This window comes from Dipodomys merriami, unplaced genomic scaffold (assembly GCF_024711535.1).
Source record: "Dipodomys merriami isolate MVZ:Mamm:240054 unplaced genomic scaffold, mDipMer1.0.p SCAF_9, whole genome shotgun sequence".
Taxonomy (NCBI): Eukaryota; Metazoa; Chordata; class Mammalia; order Rodentia; family Heteromyidae; genus Dipodomys; species Dipodomys merriami.
The window spans coordinates 8,905,865-8,930,915 of record NW_027206512.1 but is presented as its reverse complement, the minus strand read 5'-3'; the positions used below and the strand labels follow the sequence as shown (position 1 = coordinate 8,930,915).

The following is a 25,051-nucleotide window of genomic DNA, read 5'->3' as shown; positions in this document are numbered from 1 at the left end:
CCACAGCGTTACACAAATGCTAACCCTAACTTCATACAAAAAAACAAAACAAAACAAAACAAAAAAACCTTTGGCTGGGTGCTGTTGGCTACTGCCTGTAATCCTAGCTAATCAGGAGGCTGAGATCTGAGGATCGTTGTTTGAAGCCACCCTGTGCAGGAAAGTCCTTTAGCCAGAAGTGGTGCTGTGGTTCAAGTAGTAAGGCACTGGCCCTGCGCAAAAGAAGCTCAGGGACAGAGCTCAGACCCAGAGTTAAAGTCCCAGGACTGGCAAAAAAAAAAAACCAAACCAAACAAAAAACAAAACAAAAAAACCCAAACACCCTTAGGTAATATCTGCTCACTACCAGCTTGCTAAGCCTTGTGCTGGTTGTCATTTTAGTACTGATCCCTATAGCTCAGGACCTATGCGACTTAACATCACTTTTAATTTACCTTTAAATACCTTTCTTTCCTTCTGTAGCTTTGGATATACCTCCACATATTCACCTCACAATGTACCTTCAGAATAAACTCATTCTCTTGGGAGACTATCTGTCCACCTTTTAGTTTAGGTAATGCAAGTGAGGATTGATGGGCATTCTACAGGCACACCTCAGTAAAAATGGACAGGCCAATGGATAGATTCTCAAGGCTTGTGTAGCCTGATTAGGGTATCTAAGATTTCTTTTACCTTTATATATTAGGTGATCAAAGAATATTGATGTTGTTGACAAAAACAGACACCCACCCTAGGGAATGAAGGAACGTTGAGGAGTGATTGAGGATGATGAGTAGAATTTGGGAGAGCATAAGATCAAGTGTCTAGGAAAACAATACTTGGACATATGTACTTGGGGACAAGCAGTCTGCACAAACAGATAGTATGACAGTCTTGCACAATTGGGTGTCTAATGAGCAGGCACATTCAGAAGAGTTGGAATAAGCAATTTATTCCCTAATGGGCAAATCCCGTCTACACTCCTAATTGGTTAAGCACTATGGGATGTACAATGTTCCCTGGAGTTTTGTTATTTTTCTATTGAGTAATTTAAAATATGTGTCTTTTTAAAACATAAATAAATAAAATAAAATATGCATCTTTGTGGTTAGTTGAATTATAGAAGAGGGTCTTATTTCCACCAATGCTTTGTTCTCTTGTGGGGGAAGGGCTTTCGTGGGTATGCACTTTCTGGCATGTATACATTTTACTTCATGTTCTTGTGGTCAACCCTTTCTTCTGCTAGTTGCACCCCCTTTCTAATGTTTTGCCTACTCTGTTAGGTTGGGAAATTTCAAGTGTGTAGACTTTCTGGCTCTCACACCAGCAAGCTGTAAAGTCATTGTCTAAGAAACCTTTTACATGGGGCTGAATGCCATGTCTTGAAAATGAACCACCACTATTTTCCACAAATGTTAAGGCACCATGACAATACAATTTAAGCTACCCAGGTAGTTCAAAGCCATAAATACCTTGTTTATTATAAATGTTTACAAAATCTAGAACCCTTAGAAATATTAATCATGGTGAAATTTTAAAACTCCTTCAGCATTTGAAAAATAATTTGAACAGTGTTTATATCATATGGAACACCAGTAACACAAACTAGAACCAGGACTTTTCTAGCCTGTTTAAATGATTACAATATTTATTAGTAAAATATCAATATTTGGCTTTCCTAAACATTTTTTGGCCAGTTTTGGGGCTTGAACTCAGAGGCTGAGCACTGTCCCTGAGCTTCTTTTGCTCAAGGCTAGAGCTCTATCACTTGTGCCATAGCACTAGTTCTGACTTTTTCTATTTATGTGGTACTGAGGAATCAAACCCAGGGCTTCTTGCATGCTAGGCAAGCACTCTACCACTAAGGCACATTCCAAGCCCCCCCTAAACATCTTTGTATCTTCTTTTAGGATTGCTTCTTGTTGTTGTAAAAAAGTATTATCAAATGTTATTCCAATAAAGGAAATGAAGAAACCACAAAAAATAAGAGCAACATTGTCCTAGATTCTTTCTTTAGTGGTTGATGCTGCTATTTTAAAGTTTTATTTTAGTCACAGTTTTCTACTTTTTAGAAGCAGTGATGAATCTGAGAAAATGTTTACCACAGTAACTCTTTTGATACAGTTGCCTTTGTGTTTAGTCAGAAGGCCAGCTCCTTTCTTCTGAGTTTCTTACACTGCCACTCAAGAAGTGGTCTGTGGGCTCCTCACAGGATGGGACCGTACTGTTCATTCTGAGCTCACAGTGTTAGGATCCCTGTCCAGGATGCAATTAGATGTATATCAATGGCACAGCATGTGTAGTCATTCCTAGAATTAGCAAAATAAGAATGAGCATAAAGTGTGAAGAACAAGGAACCAAGAGAAAGCCAAAGGGAAATTAAAAAAAAAAGAACCTAGGACAATCACATCTGAGCTGACACACTAGCTTAAGGTATGGTGTTAAAGGAGTAGTATGTAGAATTCTAGGAAGACAGTGAGATTCAAATATTATAGACACCTAGAGATAAAAGAGTACAGAGAGTGGCAGAATGCTGACAGTGTCAAGAATGTTAGAGAAGTCTTTAGGCACAAAGCCATACTCCTAGGGCAATTAGGGTATCAAACAGTGAAGCATAAGAGAGGGAGAGAGAAAAAACATCTAGAAAAAATATTTTCTTCTTTGCTACAGAGCAAAGAGTAAAATCTGAGAGTCATACTGAAATGAAATTTTCTCAACAGTGATTTTCCCTCAGGCAATACAGCTTGAAGTTTCTTATCTCACACCTGTCATACTGATCTTTATTTTGGAGGTAGTTGGATTTGTACTCAGGACCTTGCACTTACTCAGCAGGCACTTGAGCCACACCCCTAGTCCATTTGGCTTTACTTTTCAGCTAGTGTTTCTCTTTTACCCAGACTGGCCTAGCACTGAAACCTCCTAATGATACATCCTGAAGAGCTTGGATGATAGGTATGGAACAGATGTGGTCTTTGATTTTCAGAAGAAATTCATCCCTTTGTCCTTTTGTTTTCTTTACTATTCAAAGGTAAGCTCCATATGACCAAGTAAAGCAGCTAGTTCGTCAAATATGTATGTTCTTCCATCAGAAGGCTGCTGCTGAAAGGCATCTATTCCATTAGGTTGGGCCATTCTAATTTTAGTCTAGTGATTATATCTTACATGAAAAGAAAGTCTTGGGGCTGGGAAGGTAGCTCAGTGGTAGAGCGCTTGCCTTGCATGCATGAGGCCCTGGGTTCAATTCCTCGGCACCACATAAGCAGAAAAATAAAAAGCCGGAAGTGGTGCTGTGGCTCAAGTGGTAGAGTGCTAGCCTTGAGCTGAAGAGCTGAGGGGCAGCACCTAGGCCCAGAGTTCAGGCCCCACGACTGGACCCCCCCAAAAAAAAGAAAGAAAAGAAAAGAAAGTCTTATAACCTCTGATTCCAGCTGATCAAATAAAAAGGAAATAAAAAAATCAAAGAAAGAAAGAAATGAGAGGGGCTGGGAAGGTGGCTCAGTGGTAGAGCGCTTGCCTTGCAGGCATGAGGCCCTGGGTTTGATTCCTCAGCACCACATAAGCAAAAATAAAAAAAGCCAGAAGTGGCGCTGTGGCTCAAGTGGTAGAGTGCTAGCCTTGAGCTGAAGAGCTGAGGGACAGCACCCAGGCCCAGAGTTCAGGCCCCACAACTAGACCCAAAAAAATTAAAAAAAAAAGAAAGAAAGAAACTAGAACAGAATATGACAAAAACATAAAAATAGCTTCTTCATTTACAATTTTAAAAAGTATTTTAAAAAGGCTTTCAATGAACACTTAAATAGCTTCTTCAAGTTGGAGGTCCTTAAAACTGGTCCCAATCTAAATTTTGTCCCAGAGTAGGACATGTTTCACAGGTTTCCCTGTAAGCTGAGGGGCTGGAGTTCCTCTGAAAGTCTACATAAAGGGGACACATGCCACATAGGTAAATACTACTAGATCTAAGAAGCTTGTGTAGGTTGTTGCTGAAGCTTGTAGTGGAGCAATATTTAGAATGAAGCAGTGAATGACCCTTCTTGCCTTGTGTAAACTTTTCTTTCTCAGCTGTCTCTTGATATTTCCAGTGGATCACACAGATACAGCAGACACAGAATCCGCGATACCTAAGATAAAAACAAACAAACAAATATTAGTACTTTATATTTGCTCTTCATCTGTCTTCAAGCAGAAAAGTAAAGTTATTTTTTATTTAGGTTTGGAATCAGCTGTTGTCTACTAAAAAATAAGGTAATGGTTAGTGCTACCAGAGGGGAAAAAAAACTCAAAACCTGAGCAATGGTGGCTCATGCCTGTAATCTTAGCTATTCAATAGGCTGATATCAGTTCAAAGCCAATCTGAGTGAGAAAGTTACTTTCAATTAACTAGCAAAAATACAGAAGTGAAGATGTAGGTCAATTGGTAGAGTGCCAGCCTTGAATAAAAAAAAAATTCCAAGGAGAGCTCAAGACCTTGAGTTAAAGCCCTAACAGCAGTCCACACACAAAAATAATGATATGCTTAATATTTTATATCAAGACACTAAAATTTTACAACCAAATATTAGTGAACCTAAAAGATGAATGCATCTGAGACCAATTTATTTCATTGCTATGTATTTCTTAGCGGAAATAAAATAGCTGGTCAGGTTAACTATAAACAAAATTTCAGGTTGTAAACTCTATAATTTGAACTTGAATAAAATTTCAATAAATTTCATGTGTCCTGTCCTTTCTTAGCCTGAAGCTCAACACCATACCCAAAGCAGTAAGTAGCAGTAAGTAAGTCTGAATTTTCTTGTAGTGATCCCCAGCTTTGAATTCTCTAGAGGATGTGGAACAGTAGCTACATGATGCCACTGTTCATAGAGTAATATAATTTTCAGGATACACTGGTGGGAAGAATTTAGGCCACTGATGATCACTGATGATGCAGCCAGATCGTTGGATAGTTGCACTGGGAAAGCTAGTGGGAGACTTTATCTCAAGTCATCCTAGGCAGCTGTAGGGCTGGGGGTAAAGCATCAGCATTGTTGCCATCATTATAAATCAATGTTTGAACTGTAATCTCACCATTATCCTGCTAGAGCTTTGAAAACAGCTCCCCCTCAGCACAAATCCAACCATTCACTTCCCATTAGGACAATTAGGCCAGTGAGGGGCAACAGCAATTTACCTTCCAGTTTCATACACAGGAAGTACCAGGCAATTAGGACAAGTACAAGCCTGGCTTGCCCTCAGCTTTGGCAGGCAGACTTTAGGGACATGAACTATCCCCAGTAAATAACGTATAAGAACCTTCATTGGAGGAAGAGCTAAGGTTATTTACTAACATTCCTGGGTTCTATTTTATGGAATGTTCAGAGAGTAATCATTAGATTGAATCAAAACACTGACTGATAACTTTTCCCCTAATTTTATTTTAGTCTCACCATCTGGAAAGTTCTACCAATTTTAAACACTTGTATCCTTTATATGATAGAACTCACTGCAATGAAAAATTCAAAGTTGCTTTCTATCTGAAATTTAGATAGCTTGACTTTAGAGAGTATGCTGATTTTCCATACTGGCCTGAAATTCAAGACTTAGAATATATTTTTGGATACAGGTTCAGCATAGATCTTAGAGTGCTTCAGCTTTTTTATTCAGTTTGTAGTTGATAATTTTTAAGTTTGTATATAGTACATGGCTAATTCTCTAAATATCAGTGGGCATTTTGCTAGAATTGTATATTTGATAAGGATGAAATTAAGTCAGAATCAAGAATGATACTTAGCTTTTTCTGTTTTCAAAGAAAGAAAATGGAACCATATTTTTTTCTTTCACTTTGGTTTTCTTCTTTTGCAGGGCTAGGGATGAAACCCAGAGCTTTGCATATGCTAGGTGCCCAACATTGAGTGCTTCTCTGAAGACATATGATCATTAAGCAGGAATTAAAATGCACAAATCAGGAAAAAATCACAATGTAAAAGTGAATTTGGAACAGAAAGATATTTCTGGAGTGGCTCAGCAACTTGAGTGTTCATCTGATCTCTGAAGTAGTTAACTTCAGTAATGAATTGTTTGGGGTAATGTTTTGAAAAACAAGTGAATGACATATTTAAGTTTTCTACTTCACAATGTGAACGTGGCTGAGCACTGGTGGCTAATGCCTATAATCTTAATCTTTTCATGAAGCTGAGATTTGAGGATTATAGTATGAAGTCAGCCACGGCAGGAAAGTCCAATGAGACTCTTACCTTCAATAAACTACCAAAAACCTAGAAGTGGAGCTGTGACTCAAGCAGCAGTCTTGCCCTTGAGTAAAAACACTCAGGGACAGTGCCTATACCATTCTGAGTTCAAGCTCTAGGACCAGCACAAAAGAAACAATGTGAATATGTTCAACAGTGCCTCTTTTTAAAATTTTCAACAGGGTGAAGATTAACTTATTAGTACAAAGTACTCTGAGTTTGCTGACAGCATTTTCTAAATTAGAAATATTTACAATTTTAATATTCCCAAAGAATATTAATTGATACTTAGCCAGAAGTTTGCAAAACAAATCTATGACTTACCACAAATATTACTGCCCATTTTCACATGTGCATAGCCATCTACTCCCCAGGAACGCCCCCAGGAGTTCCGAACTATCCAGTATGGAATTCTTCCTAAAAACAGAAAGTGTTAATAACTTCTACTTGGTAGGAATGCATGAATTTCATATAAAGTTGGCAGAGTCCAAATAAATCTACTAGTTCTGAAAAAGATATTAAGTGTAATACATTTACATATATATTGCATAAATTATGTTATATAAGTGTAAGTAAACAAGCTTCATAATTAACAGTTGTATTTAGTATATACTCATTAGAATACATGTCTAATTCTAGTAAATTAGGTGGGGGAAGGAGTATTAGAGATGTGTGACAAATCAGGAAATAGTTATCTTTTCCCAACATTGATTCCAAATATTCCAAATAACAACTGCATTATTTTTTTTCCTTAGTCCAAGACTGGGACTCAAACTTGAGGCTTTTGCTCACTGGCAGGTGCCCTACCACCTAAACCATGATTCCAACCTCTAAAAGGTTGGTTAGTTTTTTTTCTTTTTTGTATTATTTAAGTTAATAATATATCGGAATCAGGCTGGGAAGATAGATCAGTGACAGACCACTAGCTTTGTATGTGTATTACACTAGGACAAACCTTCAGCTCTCCATAAACCAAAAAAAGACATCAACAATTGATAAGTGGTAGTGCATAGAATATTTACATCTGAGAGGTCACCTACAAGTCAGTTCTTAGGCATTACACACCAAACTGTATTGCTCTACAGGTTGGCCTTTTTGGCAGAGTTCAACCTGGATAGTGTGTTGTAATCACTCACCTGTTTTATCAAACCCAGTTACGAGGACAGCATGGTTTGCTTCTCCACTAGAGCAGTGGTGCTGTATTATGCCTCCCAGGTAATCTTGCCAACTCACCGCATCTACCACCACAACCAAAGGACCAAAGGTCAAAAGTGCTCTTGCCATCTCATCTTCCTGCTCACTACCAAGACAGAAAAGCATAACATGGGCAAGGTAATAATCAAAATAGTCTTGCAAATCTGCATATTGTTAGGGATACGTTTGGTTAAAATTACAAATGACCTAAACAACAGAGGGTAAGAGATGACTTGAATAAGGACATTTTAGTACGGTCTGAGGCCCCAAGATAACAGAACTCAGCCTTCATACTCACTATCTTCTCGGCCTACACCTGCTGATAGATCTCCCACCATTTAACATATGTTTTTGACAGCAGGAAGGGGAAAGGCAATGAGGTGCTACATCTCTGTTGAGAAGAATCCTAAGAAATGATATGTACTTCTGCATGTAAAGATCTCCCTGGCCAGGGGAGAGTTACCTGTCCCAGTCTGGCTTAAAGAAAGATGGAAAAAAAGAGTTTATAATAGTTGGCTGGCAAAGTATTCAGGTTAAAATAACATAGTAATTGCTTGGATAACAACAGTGTAAAGATTCGATATTCAGAAATTCTTTGTCATCACACTATGTGAGAACTGAGAGCCTAAGCAACTTAGGTTAATGAATTTCCAATACAGAAACTGCACACTGGAAATGATATACTAGACAATATGTCAAAATAAATAAAGCAATAAAAACTGAAGAACTATTAAGTTGCCTGGGAAACTGGGTGCTACATGGCCAGAATGGCAAACAGTTACGACTTTCACAATTGTGATGGAGAACATACTCACCATTTGGCCTCCATGGATCACAAAAGTATGTGATAAAACCATCATGTACACAGTTCAAAGGACAGCTTCGTGGGTGGAAGATGCAGAACCAAGGTAGTGATAGTTCAGGCCATTAGTAGCATGGTGTGGTTTATTACTGCAGTGAGTGTGGTGGCTTAGCAGACAGAGTAAATAATCTTCTCGGTGTCCAGCTTGGGACCAGTTTATAGTAAGGAGATTCTGACTACACATGAGGAAAACCCTGAGTTCATAAACCATGCACTTTATGACACACAAGCCAGGCAGCAATTTCTAGAATTTATTCATGTGAACTATTCAGCTAAAATTTGTGTTTTGGACATCACAAGCAGGCATTTCTAATATTTGCTCTAGAAGTGAAAATTCTTTCAGATAATTCCAATACAAACAAAATTATAATAAAATTTTTCAAAGGTATAATGAAAGAAACCAAGCTTTAAATTTCCCCAAACCCAGATTCAAATTGCATTTATACATTATAGTCATTGTTTCTACCTTGCTGAATCAACACAGCCTAATACTATTGAGTTTCATAACCTGTAAGTTATACAGCATGTCTGGGATGAATTCTATTCTAACCTCTTAATAAAAATTCTTTCTTCATTTTTAAATCGTTGAAGAGAAATTTTGTGCAGCACAGATCTTGGTATATGATGTATATGTTATTGTCTTTAAATTATCTGAACATGTTGTAATGTAAATGGGACACATATGACAATCTCTATGTTTACTATAGCATAGTTTTTTTTTTCCATCCAATTAAAACAAGGCAGAAAAGAGAGAACTGAGATTTGAGGTCAATCCAGGCAAAAAGTTTAGTGAGCCTCTCTCTAAAATGTCAGATTTAAATGAGTAAAAAAAAAAAGTGAATTTCAGAGGAGCAAAAGATAGAATTGTGTGTGTGTGCACATGTGTGTGCGTGTGTACTCACGTCAGTCTTGGGGGCTTGAATGCAGAACTTGGCTTGCAGTCCCTGAGGTATTTGTTGTTGTTGTTGTTGTTGTTGTTGTTGTTTGGGGCTGGACCTGGGGCTGGAACTCAGGGCCTTGGGTACTGTCCCTAAGCTTTTTGTCCAAGGCCAGCAATGTATCATTTGAGTCAAAGTTCCACTTCTAGATTTTTTTGGTAATTTACTGGAGATGAGAATCTCATGGACTTTCCTGCCAGATCTGGCTTCAAATGGTGATCTTTAGATCTCAGCTTCCTGAGTAGCTATGATTAGAAGCATGAGCCATTAGCACTGGCCTGAATTCCTTTTAATGATATTATGGAAGTACGTTTCCTTCTGTGCACACCCCACATTAAGGAGCAAGGTGCATTTTCTCAAGTCCTCATTTTAGGAAACACATTACCTTTATCCCCAAAGGAGCATTAACAAGGTTTCTGAGGCTGCTACACATACTATGTAAACCCCTCATTGCCTGGCAGCCAGAGATCACAACTCTTTGATGTGAGGTTTCTAGGTTTCCCAGACCCTGTCAGCAAAAGGAACCTGGCTTGACAACCTGCCAGTCCCAGGCACACATGCTCATTTAAGAACTCTATTTCATCCAAGGATCTAATTTCCTTCGTGGCTCCCTTATGCTGCTCTGTACTGCTACCATCTGGGTAAAGATATTCTCATATGTTCAGGCTTGGAAAGTCACTGGCATTCTGTTTCCTTATTCATATCCATTTTCTCTGCTTCAAAAAGTTGTGTAAATTCTCCATCGTATTTATTTGATGAAGCTATGAGTGGGTAGAGTTTTCTTTGGACTTTATCACCCCCAGACACCTATTTTGCACTTGTTCACTAGGTTACAATGATTCTTGGGTACCGTCCCTAAGCTTTTTGTTTCGTGTACACTTTTAAAGCATATTTAAAGGCATATTAACCTATGAAAAGGTACCTCCTTTGGATTTTTTCATTTTAAAAAATTATTTTAATTTTTTAAATACATTTTTATTGTAAAAATACAGTTACATGAGCAAGGTAATGAGTACATTTCCTATCAAGCATTGTTACCTCCTTTGTTTTTCCCCTACTCTCCCTTCCCTTACACTTCCAAAACTATGCTTCGCCCTTTCCCCATTCCCTTCTCCCAACCTAATTTGTAAAGTTCTTTTTCAACATAGTGTCTTGTATATCTCATTGTTATAATGGGTCAACCTGTATCCCTATTTAAGCATTTTGTTTTTTCCCTTCCCCTCCCCAAGGTGAGAAGTGTATATACCAGATGCAGGACACTGGAAACAAAAACAGTCAAAACAGGAGTTATACTGTAGGGGCAGAACATACAAAGAAAAACAAATCACATTGGAAAATTATAAATATGTTAGGAACAACAGCAAGAAAGAAAAAAAAAACACTTGTGTCCCTATCTTGGGGTTCATTTTGCTTATCATCTTATCTGGTCATATGTACATAGTTTTTTTTTTACCTTTTCTGCTTGTACCAGATATATACTAGTTATTGCAAATAAGGGAAACCATAGGACCTATGTTTCTTTGGGCCTGGCTTACTTCACTTAATATAATTTTTTCCAAGTCTTTCCATTTCCTAACAACTGAGGCAATGTCATTCTTTCTGATGGAGGCATAGAATTCCATTGTGTTTGTGTTTGTGTGTGTGTGTGTGTGTGTGTGTGTTTGTGTGTGTGTGTGTGTGTGTGTGTGTGTGTGTGTGTGTGTGTGTGTATCACATTTTCTTGATCCATTCATCTACTGAGGGGCATCTGGGTTGGTTCTATATCTTAGCTATGGTAAATAATGCTGCAATAAATATAGTTGTGCTGGTAGCTTTAGTATGGTCTTGTTTGTGATCATTTGGGTAAATGCCCAGAAGTAGGACTGCTGGGTCATAGGGGAGCTCTATGGAGAGTGGTTGAACAAGTTTACACTCTCACCAGCAATGCAGTAGGGTTTCCTTCTGGCCACATGCCCTGAAGCATCTGTTGTTATTAGATTTCTTGTTTATAGCCATTCTAACTAGGGTAAGGTGGAATCTCAATGTTGTTTTGCTTTGCATTTCTTTTATGGCTAGAGAGGCTGAGCAGTTCTTCATGTATATTGGCCATTCTTATTTCTTCTTCAGAGAAGTTTCTCTTTAAGTCTTTAGCCCACTTGTTTATCAGGCAGTTGTTTTGAGGATTTGTTGTTGGGGGATTTAATTTTTTTTGAGTTCCAAGTACATTTTAGTTATGAGACCCTTATCCATTGTATGGCTAGTGAACATCTTCTCCCAGTCTGTGGGCTTTCTATTGATCTTGCTAGCTATGTCCTTTGCCATGCAGAAGCTCTGCAATTTCATGCAATCCCATTTGTCCAACCTTTCTTTGATTTGTTGTGTTTCTGGGTCTCTATTGATAAAATTTCAGCATGATATCCAACAAAAATGAATACACAAATTACCAGCTCCTCTAAGACAGAGCAAAGGCCGTACTCAGAGGCAATTTCATAGCTCTGAGTTCCTACATCAACAAATTGGAGAGATCTGAAACCAACAATTTAATGAGACATCTGAACCCCCTTGAAAAAGAGCAGCAAATTAAACCCCAATCCAGTAGATGGAAAGAAATAATTAAAATTAAATCAGAATTAAATGAATTAGAATCCAATAAAATCATAGAAAGAATCAACAAAAGAAAGAGATGGTTCTTCAAAAAAATTAACAAAATTGACACACTCTTAGCAAATCTCATCAGAAAAAGAACAGAACACACTCAAAAAACAAACTCAGAGATGAGAATGGAAACATCACCACAGAAACAACCAAGATTCAGAACATTATAAGGGAATACTTCTCAAACTTTTATGCTAATAAGTTTGAGAATCTCAAGAAATGGACGATTTTCTAGCAAAAACTAAACCAGGATGAGTTAAACCAACTTAACAGACCCATATCAAGCATCGAAATAGAAACAGCAATAAGAGACCTCCCATAAAAGAAAAGCACAGGAACGATGGATTTACAGCAGAGTTCTACAAGGCCTTCAAAGCAGAGTTCACAGCAATATTCCTCCAAATTTTCAATGAAATTGAAAGAGAAAATTCATTACCTCACTTTCTATGAAGCCATTGTAACCCTCATCCCAAAACCAGGCAGAGACTCATCAAAGAAAAAGAACTATAGAACCATTTCTATGATGAACATCAATGCAAAACTTCTCAACAAAATTTTGGGCAATCCACTTCAACAATTCATAAAAAACATCATACACTATGATTAAATAAGGTTCATTTCAGAGATGCAAAGTTGGCTCAATATATGCAAATCAATTAATATAACTCATCAAATCAACAAGAGCAAGGATAAGAACCACATGGTTATCTCAACAGATGCAGAAAAAGAATTTGGCAAGATCCAACAACACTTTATGATGAAGGCTCTGGAAACACTAGGAATCCATGGAACATTCCTCAATACAATAAAGGCTGTATATGACAAACCTACAGCCAGCATTATACTTGGAGGAGAACACTAAAACCATTTTCTCTAAACTCAGGAACAAGACAAGGATTTCCACTCTCTACACTTATCTTCAATTTAGTATAAGAATGCCTAGCTACAGCATTAAGACAAGATGCAAACATAAAGGGGATCCAAATAGGGAAAGATGAACTAAAACTCTCCCTCTTTGTAGAGGACATGATCTTGTATTTAAAGAATCCCACAGACTCCACTCCCAAATTACTTGAGTTGATCGGAGACTTTGGCAAAGTAGCAGGATATAAAATTAACCCTCAAAAATCAATGGCTTTTCTGTAATACAACAATGAGAAGAGTACAGCTGAAATCAGGAAAGCAACTCCCTTTGTAATAGCCTCATAAAAAATAAAATACCTAGGAATTAACTTAACTAAAGAAGTGAAGGACCTCTATGATGAAAATTTTAAAAACCTGTAAAAGGAAATAAAAGCAGAATTTAGGAAGTGGAAAAACCTCCCATGCTCCTGGATTGGAAGGATCAACATCGTGAAAATGGCAATACTTCCCAAGGATATCTACAAATTCAATGTGATACCTATCAATATTCCAAACTCATTCTTCAATGAAATAGAAGAAGTAATCCAAAAATTCATATGGAACAATAAAAGACCCCGATAAGCAAAAATGATCCTTAACAGAAAAAATAGTGCTGGAGGAATATCAATATTAAATTTCAAACTCTACTACAAAGCCATAGTAATCAAAACAGCTTGGTACTGACACAAGAACAGACCTGAGGACCAATGGAATAGAACTGAAAACCCAGAAATGAACCCATAGACCTATAGCCACCTAATCTTTGATAAGGGAGCTAAAAAAATAGAATGGAAGAAAGATAGCCTCTTCAGTAAATGGTGCTGGTAAAATTGGTTAAATGCCTGTAGAAAACTGAAGTTAGATCCCTATATATCACCCTGCACCAGAATCAACTCCAAATGGATCAAAGATCTCAAAGTCAAAGCAGATATCCTGAAAACATTACAGGAAGGAATAGGAGAAACCCTTGGCCTCTTTTTGATTTTTAACCCAGTCCTTTCCCCCTGACAATTTGTGTCTATCCCCAAAATGCCACCCTGCCTACACAATGCATAACTAATTTTCACTCAAAGTCTTGGTTTGTGGTTTTCTTACAGCTGATGCCTGTTTGGAGAATGCTCCAAACTTCTTCTTGGCCAGAAAGTCTATATGATTTTGGATGGACTCAACATAAGGCTGAAATAAGTTGACGGTACTATTGCATCTGAATTTGATAAAAGGGAGCTTATAAATATAAAATTACGCTTTAAGGTTGATTTAAATTCCTAATTTTAATTTCTTATTTCTAGTGAAAAGACCCATTTTTTAAAAGCCACCTTTAAGAAACATCAGTCAGGTACTGGTGGCCCATCTCTGTAATCCCAGCTTCTCAGGAAGCTAAGATCTGAGAATCACAGTTTGAAGTTAGCTGGTACACATTCTATCTCCAATTAATTAGCAAAAATATAGACTGAAGGAGTTGTTCAAATGGTAGAGTACCAGTCCTGAGCAAGAAAACCAAATGAGAGCTTAATATAAGCCCTAGAAGTGGAAAAAGAAATAGAGAGAAAGAGATAGAAAGAGGAAATGAAAGAATAGCATGTATCATATCCCAATAGATCATAAGTTAGAAATGTATACAGACCAACACAAGAGAATATGGTATTTACCTGAAGTCATGTGAAGTATAGTCTTTGACTGACACTCCAGACTGGGACAAAGAGAAGTAACGGCACAGGCCATTTTGAGCTTTAAATGGGTATTCAGAGTCTTCCACTAGCTTCACCTGAGTCTACAAGAAAACAGTGCTCCAATGTCTTCAGTGTCAGTTGGTTTAAAATTTCAATAGAACTGTTTTCCCTCACTGTCATGTGGGCAGGAGTTGTTAAATTAAGACTTTAGTCTTGTAATAGACTTCCTAGCCAACTATAGTTAGTATCTTGCTTTGACTACAATTTTTCTTATGCCTTTCTTTCTTAGACTTACGCTGCAAAAGACCATTGATCATCTTTCTCCTGAGGGTGTGACCATCACAGACTTTCCCAGGATTTCTACCTATGTGTTAGCTACTACAATGATCTCTATATAGTCAATGGCTAACTCATACATGGCATTTGAACTTAGGGCCTCCACTTGTCTGGTACAGTGCCAGTGAGCCACACTTCTAGCCCCATTTTTCACTGGTTATGTACAAAATATAATCAGTGCAATCTAGGATGCAAGCCTGCTCCATGATCTGCCTACTTTAGGCTTCCATGGTAGCTGGTGTACAGTAACACACCATCGACTCTATCTTGCCTCTGTAGAGATGAGATCTTGTCGACTTTTCTGCCTAGGCTGGCCTGATACATAGATCCTCCTAATCTCAGTCTCTTATGTAGTCTGAGATAGCAGGAGTGCACCATTGCATACAGTTATGGGTTGAGAAGGGGCTTTGTCTGGTGAGCTTTCTGCCCAGACTTATCTTGAACTTTGATCTCTCATTCTCAGCTAGAATTATGGATAGCACCACCAGTACCCATCTTAGGCCACTTATACTGATACCATGTCTGTTCAGAAAATAGATCCCAGATAAGAATCTTCACCATTGGCTATTCTATGGTGAAGCTCTATGCTTGGAAGCCATTCCTTCTGAAACCTTCTAACTAATTCCCTCCCAATTTGGCCATTTAACTTTCTAAAGTTGAAAACAGTGGAGTTTGTGAGAATAACTGAACTGTGAACTCACATAAAGAAGCTAAGAGACCAGGAATTAAGGGCTGAGAAGCAGTCACCTTGTTTAGCCATCTCAAAGCATTGAGTGGAGAGCCTCCTCCACAGCCATCGTCCTTATAGGAGCAATCGAGGACCTGCTGCACGCTGAGGACTTCCAAAGGCTCCCCTTGTATGGCACGTGCAGACTCCACGGCACCCACCACACTGAAGGCCCAGCACCCTCCGCACTGTGTGAGAACAAAGTTGAGGAGGGTAATAGTGACTAGTATACAGTGTGTTACATCAAACTGACCAATGGTTCTAAATAGGCCAAGTGATGAAATCTAGCAACGTTTCCAAGAGCTGGAATCTACCCAACTATGCATCTCCATTGTCTAACTTTGCCAACTGAAATGCAAAAAAATGAAACCAAAATTCTCTTTGAAACAAGGGCATCTAATTATTTTTAAGATTCAATCAGTAAAGTCACTAGCCTAAGTAACACAGGGTAAAGTTAATGATCCAGAACTAGTAACATTTGAACAACTGATGACACTTGGAGAGAGTTGGTTCATTGAGCATATGACTTCTCTAAGTGGATTCTCTACTGGAGATTGCACACTGACTTCCACTGATGGATTGGTATACCAATGGACCATGATGCTAGTGTGTACCTAGTGTGTACCTACTAAGTGTGTCTATCACACATGCACTGCATATGTCCCAAGAAAGAATAGTATTGCCCAAATACTGCTGAGTCATTGCTGATTGTGGATCTATAATCAGGTTCCTATTTAAAAGATAAGAATAGGGTAAAAAGACTTATTCTAAAAGAATAGAAGAGACAGAGGGAGTGGCCTTAGAGAGGGGAAAAGGAAGCAAGATCCTTAAAAAAGGCAAATCTGAAAACAGACCAAAATCCTTAGAGTCTCAGCCTCCTGAATATCTAGGTTGCCCAGCCATGGATGTACTTTGTGGTGTGTGTATGCTGATTTTGGAGCTTGAACTGAGGACCTGGGCACTGTCCATGGACTTTTGTGCTTAAGGCTAATGCTCACCACTTGAATCCCACTTCTGAAATTTTTGGTGTTTAACTGGAGATGAGTCTCACAGACTTTACTGTCTGGGCTGGCTTTGAACCACAATCCTCAGACCTCAGCTTCCTGAGGATTATAGGTGTGAGCCACCTGTGTCCAGGCTGAAGGTACTTTTAAGAATCACAAGGTGAGAATAGGGGTGGCTTTATTGATGGAGCAACTGTATGGGGTACAGTAGAGAACAGAGGATACCTGTCTACACTATTGGCAAATGTAGGCATGCAGCTTAATCATTCACTTTTTGAATTATGTAACAGTAAGTGTTCCCCTTCTCCAGCTCAACACATGTGATTCTACAGGAATCTCAGTACCTGTGGTACAGCTGCTGGGACATATCCCTGAGTTAGTGTGCTAGGGGCAACTGCAATTAGTGAGTGAATACAACAAAGAAGATTGATGGCGAGGAATAAAAGTTAGGTTTGCCATCTGCATCTCATTCCTCAAAGATTCTCCCTTCATTATCATTTTTGCATGACTGATGTGTGCTTTTTACCTAGAAGAAAATGATGAGTCTCATTACATGTTTGATAGCACTTGACCTCTAAGGTAATATCCAATGTTAGATGATTAAGATAAATCAAACGTGAGCTCACCATCTGCTGGCTTCTCACTTGCGTGACAACATGCTTGTCTCTCCAATCAAATCTCAGTGGCAAGGACACGTTGAGGATGGGCTTGTACATTTCTGTGGGTTGTCTGGGAAACATGGCAGGTTTGCTCCTTAAATAGATAGCTGAGTGGAAACAGGAAAGGAAGATACAACAGGGAGTATATTAGAAGGAGGGCCCTTAGGAACTCCTTCTGGAGCATATCTTCTAACAGAAAAGGCAGCTCTTTGGTAAACCTGCCAGGTTAATCTTCCCCTGTGCTGTTTTGCAACATGGAACATATTCACTGAAGGCCACTCAACAGAATTCCTGCCACAAGGTGGAGCTAACTCATAAAATGACCCATTTGATACAATCAGGTCAACAATAAAACTGTATATAATTCCTTCCATCTCTCCCTCCCTCCTTCCCTCCTTCACTTCCTTCCTTCCTTCCTTCCTTCCTTCCTTCCTTCCTTCCTTCCTTCTTTCTTCCTTCCTTCTCTCTCTCCCTTCTTCCCTCCTTCTTTATTTTCTTCCTTACCTTCTCTTTCTTTGCTCATTCTTCCTGGGCAAGTTCTTCGCCTCTTGAGCCACATGCTAGGTCTTTTTGCTTTGTGTTTGGGCCAGCCTCTTACTGCAGTCTTCCTACCTCTACCTCCAGTAGAAAGGATTACAGATATAAGCCTCTATGCCTTGCTTGTTCTTTGGTATGGATCTCCTTTGTTGTCTAAGCCTTGAACTTTGATCTTCTCATCTCAACCTGTTTTGTAGCTGGGCATGTTCTGCCACACCTGGTTCTTTAATATCCTTTCTTTCATCATAATCTAAAAAACTGTAAGTGTCCTGAATAGAAACTGTATCACAAAACTGTAGAAGCCAAGAGACAATTGTCCCTTATAGTTACATAGCCTTGTATGTAAAATGTTAGTTTCTAAATAGTTACTTTCAAAATGTTGGGAATTTATTTTTCTTATGGTTAGTACTTAGTACATGAAAAATAATGCATAAGTATTTAATAAATATGAACTATTATTAATTTACCAGATTTGAAATTAAAGTATCATTCAAAAACTCAGCAAAGATGTCAAGAAGCAGGAAATCAAACATTCCAGAGTGCCATAAGAACATACCTTTAAACTCTTCAGGGAACAAATAAGAAAACTGATTTACTCCATAGAAGGCAGTGGTGTTCTCCCAAGGAGAAGAATTCAAGAATCGATGTCTACGAAGACTTTCCTAAACAACAACAAGAAGAAGGTATTTTATGTCTACTTTATCAGCTAAAGCAATCTCTGGGTGAATAACTTGGAGATGTTTCCAGGTACAAAAGTAAAAGCTTGGTTTATTTCCTTCATATTATAACTAAATATTGTATAAGAAATCTGTATCTGATGTATAAACATTTTGTTTTTAGAATTATTAGCCATATCTGATTTATAAACACTTTGGTTTTAGAATTATCAGTCATATCTCGACTGTGGTGGTGTATGCATGTAAGTCTAGCTACTCACGAGGCTGAAACACTTTTTGTAGCACTGAGGACCTAAGCCAGCAAAAGCTGTACCACTTAGCTACCCCTCCAGCCTTAGCAATGCTGAAACTCTAAATATTGTAAGTTCATAGAAATGCTGGCTGGGAGACAGGGGGACAAAATTTCCCCATACCCTTTTAATACATTTAAAAGTCTTAAGGCAGATAGATCTTCCTAGATCACTTTTTTTGTAATCTTATTAGAAACAAAACCTAAAACAGTGCCACTCTGAGTTAGCACAGTTCCATCCATAAAAGCTAAATATACTTAAGAGAGAAACAAACTTACATATGCTCATGTTCTCAGTGAGTTTCCATGTACTTCTTAATAGCATTGCCATAGGAATGTCATCTGATTTTTAAGTGAAGTAGTTTCAGTAACTTAATAAAGGCAGATACAATGTTTCTATTTTAAATACTAATGTCCTTAATTTTCAGTGATGATTCCAATAACACTGCTTGATTTGGGTCTTGCACATGTGCTTCTGAAGGAACCCTACTTTCTACCACTCCCTATCTGCAGCTGTTCTTTCATTAATGTGAGCCATGCAAGTATTTGCCATCTTCATGGAAACACTGCCCACTTCTGCTTGGTCCATCAGAGGTCAACTAGAACAAATTTCATTAACCCAATCTTGTTTATCACTCGAGCCCTTTTGTGGCTCTCTGCAGGCCATGCAAGGGAGGCATAATGTAGGCATTTGCCAACAGCATAAAACTCTGAAGTTTTTGCTGTATCCCTCCCACCAATTCCTACTCTGTCCTCTTGACTTTCAAGATAATAACATGCTGGAAGTATGTCCCTATACATTCAGAACAAAACATAATTCCATTACAGCCTCAGCCTCTCTCTCTCTCTCTCTCTCTCTCTCTCTCTCTCTCTCTCTCTCTCTCTCTCTCTCTCTCTCTCTCTCTCTCTTTTCCATTCTCTCTCTCTTTTCCATTCTCTCTCTCTAACACACACACACTGCCCCCATTTGGGTAGATTTCTTACAAACTATATCTTCCTTTGTGTTTAAACATAGAACACCTGGAGTCTAGAACCTATCATTCAAAGATCGTAACTCTCATGTTTACTGGGGTTAAAGCAGAGCCAATATCTCTCCTAGTATTAGAAATAAAGACTACTTCCTTATTAAAAGCTTTCATATTAAAATTCTATCATGACTGAAATCCAATAATGAGCTATTCTCCGGTATTCTGCAACAATTCAAATTCACCATAACCTTGATTCATTTCCATGTTCCTTTTCTCTGTCTCCCTTGCCCCCTTGTACTGGGGTTTGGACTTGGGGCCTTACATAGCCACATCTCGGGCTCTACTTCTGTGCTGGCTAAATTGGAGATACCATATTGTATACTTTTATGTCCAGGCTAGTCTCAACATGTTCCTCCAGATCTCAATCCCCTTAGAACTAGGATTCCAAGCATGACTCATTGGCACCTGGATTCTTCTTGTTCTTTAATTATCTGTTTCTTCAAGTGCATCTCCTGGCTGCCCTCAATTCTTGACATGGATGGCAAGCAGCACAGGCTGCAATGAACCACTTGTACTGGGAGATGAATAGTAGGCATAAAGATCAATTAACACATGTTCCTAACATGGCACACTAGAGGACCTGATGATATGCAGTGTGTAGTAACCACCTCCAATGACAAATAAAACACTTGAATGAAAGGCATGAACCTTTAAAATAATTTTCGTTTTGATATTTGGTGCTGAGGATTGTAACCAGGGCCTTATGCATACTAAGCATACTAAGAGGAGTATGGAGACATTTGTGAAACATGCAGGGAACTTCTAATTAATTCAGTTTTGAAAGGTGAGGAAGTTAGAAGTTAAAATGTCAGGTGTATCATACATAAGGAAATGACAGCTGGCAATAATGAAGAATAGTCTTTGAAATAAATGGATTTCCCAGCTTCCTGCCTGCTGGGCAACTTAACCTGAAGATCTTGAAGATATTTTCTTATGATTACAAAACAAGGGGAAACTTGTGCTATTGATATTAATAGATACTGTGCATACTAAAATCTCTCTAATCAACATTATATCCTAAGACTCTGACCCTACAATCAGCCCTTCTGAGAGTAATTCTGAGAGCCATCCTGAGATTTTAGTTCTTAGGATGGCTTTCAGGTTATGTAGTTGCTTGTCTGTGTGTGTGTGTGTGTGTGTGTGTGTGTGTGTGTGTGTGTGTGTGTGTGTGTGTGTGTGTGTGTGTGTGTGTAGTTGCTTGTCTGTGTGTGTGTGTGTAGTTGCTTGTCTGTGTGTGTGTGTTGTGTGTGTGTGTTTTGTGTGTGTGTGTGTGTGTGTGTGTGTGTGTGTGTGTGTGTGTGTGTAGTACACAGGCCCTGAAAACCATTTCATATCAAACTTAAATTTGTGAGATACTGCTAAGCAGTCTCCTTGGTATTCTAATTTGCTGCTTAGCTAGAAGGTTTCATAACAATCGGAAATTCTTACCAATCCATAATCAAGTATCAATAACAATGCTTGCTGCTAAGCACTCTGCTAATAATGGGGTGGAAGAGGCAGCAAATTACCCATTGTGTTACTGATGCAAAGCGTCCTTCTCCACCATTTGGGGTCATTTGTTATAATTATGAGGAGCTGGACATGGTAGCACACATCTGTAGTCTCAGAACATAGGAGGGAGGCTGAAGCTGAAGGATCTCAAGTTCCAGGCCAGTCTGATCTACATAGCAAGATGCTGGCTCAAAACATACTACCAAAACACAAAACTAAAAACAATGCGATGATAGTCTATATATGCATAAGCAATAATGCCTAAAGGATGAAGAATATAATAAAGATAATCTGAGCAGTATTCTTAAGGTAAGTAAAACCTTAAGAATATGTGCAAAATCACATGCATAATGACATATAACATTATTTTTGATTTATTAGTTTTGGTGACATTGGGGTTTGAGCTCAGCATCTTGTACTTTTGAGGAAGATTCTCTACCATGTGAGTCATGCTTTCAATCCATATACTTTGGATAAATTTTCAGGTAGGATTTTGTTTTGTGTTCAGGCTGTCTCCACACTATGATCTTCATTCTATGCCAGAATCTCATTCTTCTAATTGTTACGGTTACCAAAAAAAGCAAGGCCCCTCCATCTTTTTCTGAATCCCTCTATCCCAGATGGATAGCTTCAGAGATGTTCATAATTTCTGGCAAGCCTAAACACTCCCCTCAACAAGGAACTCCTACCAGCAGTAATTGCCTGGAAAACTTCTTCAGTAGTTCTCAACTCAGCCTCCAACATACACTAAGCTTTTAAAGGTTGTCCTTTACTAATGACTTTCCAAACCGGATCCTTGTATTCTCCTGAGAAAACTTTTATTTGCAATCCTTGTGTCTCCTGGCTAGAAGCTTACATAGGACCAATAGGAGTAAGTACACACACACACACACACACACACACACACACACACACACACACACACACACACACAAAATCAAATACTATTTAAAATACATTCGTGACTTTCCTTCTTGAGCCTACAACTCTCAAAAAATTATCTGAGAAGTATGGTCATATGTTTCCTTAGCTAATGAATACACTACTAACATAGGTGACATGTATGGGGGAAGGTGCCACCTCAGGACATTTAACCAAGCTTAGAACAGGGAACAACATAGACCAGAAAATTCATTCTCCTGTGACTGTAGTAGTGTTTCCAGGTTTTTGAGGGGTTTGGTTGGTTTTGGTTTTTGGTGTCAGTACTAGGGCCATGATTCCCAGATCCCAGCCTCTCAAGTAGCTAGGATTACAGGCATGAGCCATCTGCACCTAGCTTTACTTCTGGTTTTGAAATCTAGGACTGTGATCACGGTACTAACCTGGAGATAAAATATCACACCACTGTTTAAGCAAAAACCGAGAGTAGGCAAATCAGGAAGGGCTGGACTTCCTCCTAATCCATGAAGCTCTTCATGGAAGGTAGAATGAGAACTGCAGTTACAGAAATCCCAGGGGACAATCACAGACACTTCCAAAGAGCCACACTACTGAGTTGAATTATTTTTCATTGCGAAAGTGAATTTTCCTTTGTAATAAAGTCATGAAAATGATACCGTTTTAAGATTAAAAAAGTGTTATATGGGATGATCTTAGGAACAGAGTGAGAAAAGATGAATGGATTACTCTGGCAGTCCCTTGGTTCTGGGAAATCTCTTACTTAAACTCAGCTAATGGATCCCTTCCAGAGTTTTCAGGCTGGAGTAAATTCGAAGTATCATTATAACAACTTCCCTAAACCGCAATTATAAGCTTATTTTAGTCCACCAAGTCACAAAGAACTTTAGGAGGGTGCGCGGAGAGGGCTCCTGGGAAGAACATATTTAGCATCAGGACCATCTCCCTGAACTAGGCTTTGTGCATAAAGATGGATGATCTACCGCCCCCTGCTGGCAGCAAAACGAACAACAGGTTTTTCTCAGCTCACCTCCCAACTCCTGCCCCCCCCCTCCCCCCCAGGAAGGCAACTGGCACCAGCTTGGCTGGGACTGGGGGGGGGGGGGGCTCCCATGGACCGCGCAGAGGGGCGCTTCTTCCCATCAGCAGCACTCCGAACACAGCCAGTGGCTGCCTGGGGTGCACCGCACAAACCTCGTGGTGGCAAAGGGGCGGGAACGGAGGAATCTGGGGAGAGCTGGCCCTGGAGCCGCCAGGGCCGCGCACAGCGCGCACTCGGGGTCCCCTCCCCACCCGCCCCGGACAGGGAGGGAGGGACTCCAGGAAGATCGAGGTACCCGGAAGGCGGCTGCGTCTCTCCCGCGGCTCCTAGACCAGGTCGGGGTGACCGTGGATCCCGGGTCAGCGGCCTCAAGAGCGAGGCAGCAGCAGCTCAGAAGCCAGAGCCTCCAGGGCGCGCGCTCCATACCGGCGCCGCGGGTCCTCCTCCGCCCGCTTTCTCTTTCGCTCCCCGGGCTCCGCCCCGCGTCGGGGCGGGAGCGCTCGGTCCCTTGGCCACCCCTGTGATCTCCAGAGTGAACGCTGGGGGTTCTGCTCTTTTTGACTTGAGAAAGGCTTTTGGTTCGTTGGGAATGTGCACTTGATGCACTTACTAGTCTCCCTAAGAAGCTGGGGGAAAATAAAACAAGGAGGGGGCCGGGAGGTGGAAACCTAGGAGACAGACTATGCATTAACCTGAAAATCCAAACTGCTGTGTCCGCACTTCCAGAATTCACCCCGTTATTCTTTTTATCTCAAATGAGAAGATTGCTTCAGTCCGTTGATTTGAACTTAGGCTTCATTGTGTCCTTTCTTTCTGGATGTTCAGTAATGTTGAGTACCCCAAATAATGTGTGAAATTGTAAACGTGTGAAGCAAATTATGTAAAAGTGTGACAGTTGTGAAAAATCTAGTTTCCTCATCTGTAATGCTGTGGTCAAATCGCCATCTGCAAGAAGGATGGAATTAGCCCACTCACTTCCTGACTGTGTAAAGTTTAATTACATCCATCCACATCAAAACTGATTTTATCGCGTGCATATTTTAAGTGCTGTAGCTATTTGCTTTTGTTAGGTAGCATTTTTTTGTGTGTATGCCAATCTTGGGGCTTGATTGCAGGGCCTGAGCGTTGTCCCTGAGCTATTTTACTCAGGGCTAGAGCTCTACCACTTGAGATACAGCTCCACTTCCAGCATTTTTGGTACTCAATTGGAAGTAAGAGTCTCATGGCTTTTTCCTGCCCCTGCTGGCTTGGGACCTTTTGAGTCTCAGATCTCAGCCTCCTTAGTAGCTAGGATAACAAGTGTGAGCCACTGGCTCCCAGCAGGTAGTTTTTTGTATTTTATATGTAATTATATTGCCGTCTTTATACTTGGCTTACTTCATTTATCAAGTTTTTCTCTCTTTGTATGTATGTATGTATTTATGCTGATATTGGGACTTGAAGTTAGGATCCCTCACACTTGCTTGGCTTGTTCTTTCAAGAGTAGGCTCTCTACTACTCAAGCCACAGTTCCATGTTTTTTGCTGGGTAATTGGAAATAAGAGCCTCATGGACTCTTCTGCCCCAGTTGGTTTCTACCGATGATCCTTAAATCTCAGCTTCCTTCACATCACCCATCAGTGCCTAGCTTCTTTTTTTTCATGCTATTTTATTCCATTTGCCTTCAACATTAGAACATGGATCTGCGCAAACAGGAGGAAAAATGTTCTAATCACATAATACACTAATTTACCAATATCTTAGGTTAAAGAAGTTCTGGTGGACTAGGTGTTGGAACTTTACGGATTCTGGGTGACGTCACAAATCCCTTACCTTCAGTCATGGGTGATTCTCCCACAGTGCAGCAGCTCCTCAGAATGAAGTGTGCACTGGAAGCACATTTCCTGCTTCCATAGTGGAGATGAGAATCTCCAAAAGGGTATATGTTAACACATATACCTGGGAAGGTGGCTCAGTGATA

The 25,051-nt window shown here is 39.5% G+C and overlaps 1 protein-coding gene across 2 annotated transcripts; it reads right to left on the bottom strand.

Annotated features, from left to right (window-relative positions):
• Positions 1 to 940: 940 nt before the first annotated feature.
• Positions 941 to 23,531, bottom strand: Ctso (cathepsin O). 2 transcript variants are annotated; one of them, XM_070012307.1, is made up of 9 exons: positions 23,387 to 23,531; positions 18,224 to 18,329; positions 17,098 to 17,237; positions 15,488 to 15,655; positions 14,384 to 14,505; positions 7,340 to 7,503; positions 6,528 to 6,620; positions 4,015 to 4,097; positions 941 to 2,288 (listed from the first exon to the last, which is right to left on the bottom strand). In XM_070012307.1, exons 1-8 carry the CDS (start codon positions 23,513 to 23,515, stop codon positions 4,063 to 4,065), a joined length of 957 nt encoding a protein of 318 aa, XP_069868408.1. In that variant the 5' UTR covers positions 23,516 to 23,531; the 3' UTR covers positions 941 to 2,288; positions 4,015 to 4,062. The 2 variants fall into 2 exon arrangements, with proteins under 2 accessions (XP_069868408.1, XP_069868409.1); XM_070012308.1 differs by having other exon boundaries at positions 941 to 2,235.
• Positions 23,532 to 25,051: the final 1,520 nt, after the last annotated feature.

Excerpts from the sequence above, each read along its gene's own strand:
- Ctso (XM_070012307.1), bottom strand. The coding sequence starts at position 23,515 with ATGGAGCGCGCGCCCTGGAGGCTCTGGCTTCTGAGCTGCTGCTGCCTC. Across the intron at positions 18,330-23,386 it reads GAGACGCAGCCGCCTTCCGG|GAAAGTCTTCGTAGACATCG; the intron begins GTACCTCGATCT and ends GTTGTTGTTTAG. Across the intron at positions 4,098-6,527 it reads AATGGGCAGTAATATTTGTG|GTATCGCGGATTCTGTGTCT; the intron begins GTAAGTCATAGA and ends TTTTTATCTTAG.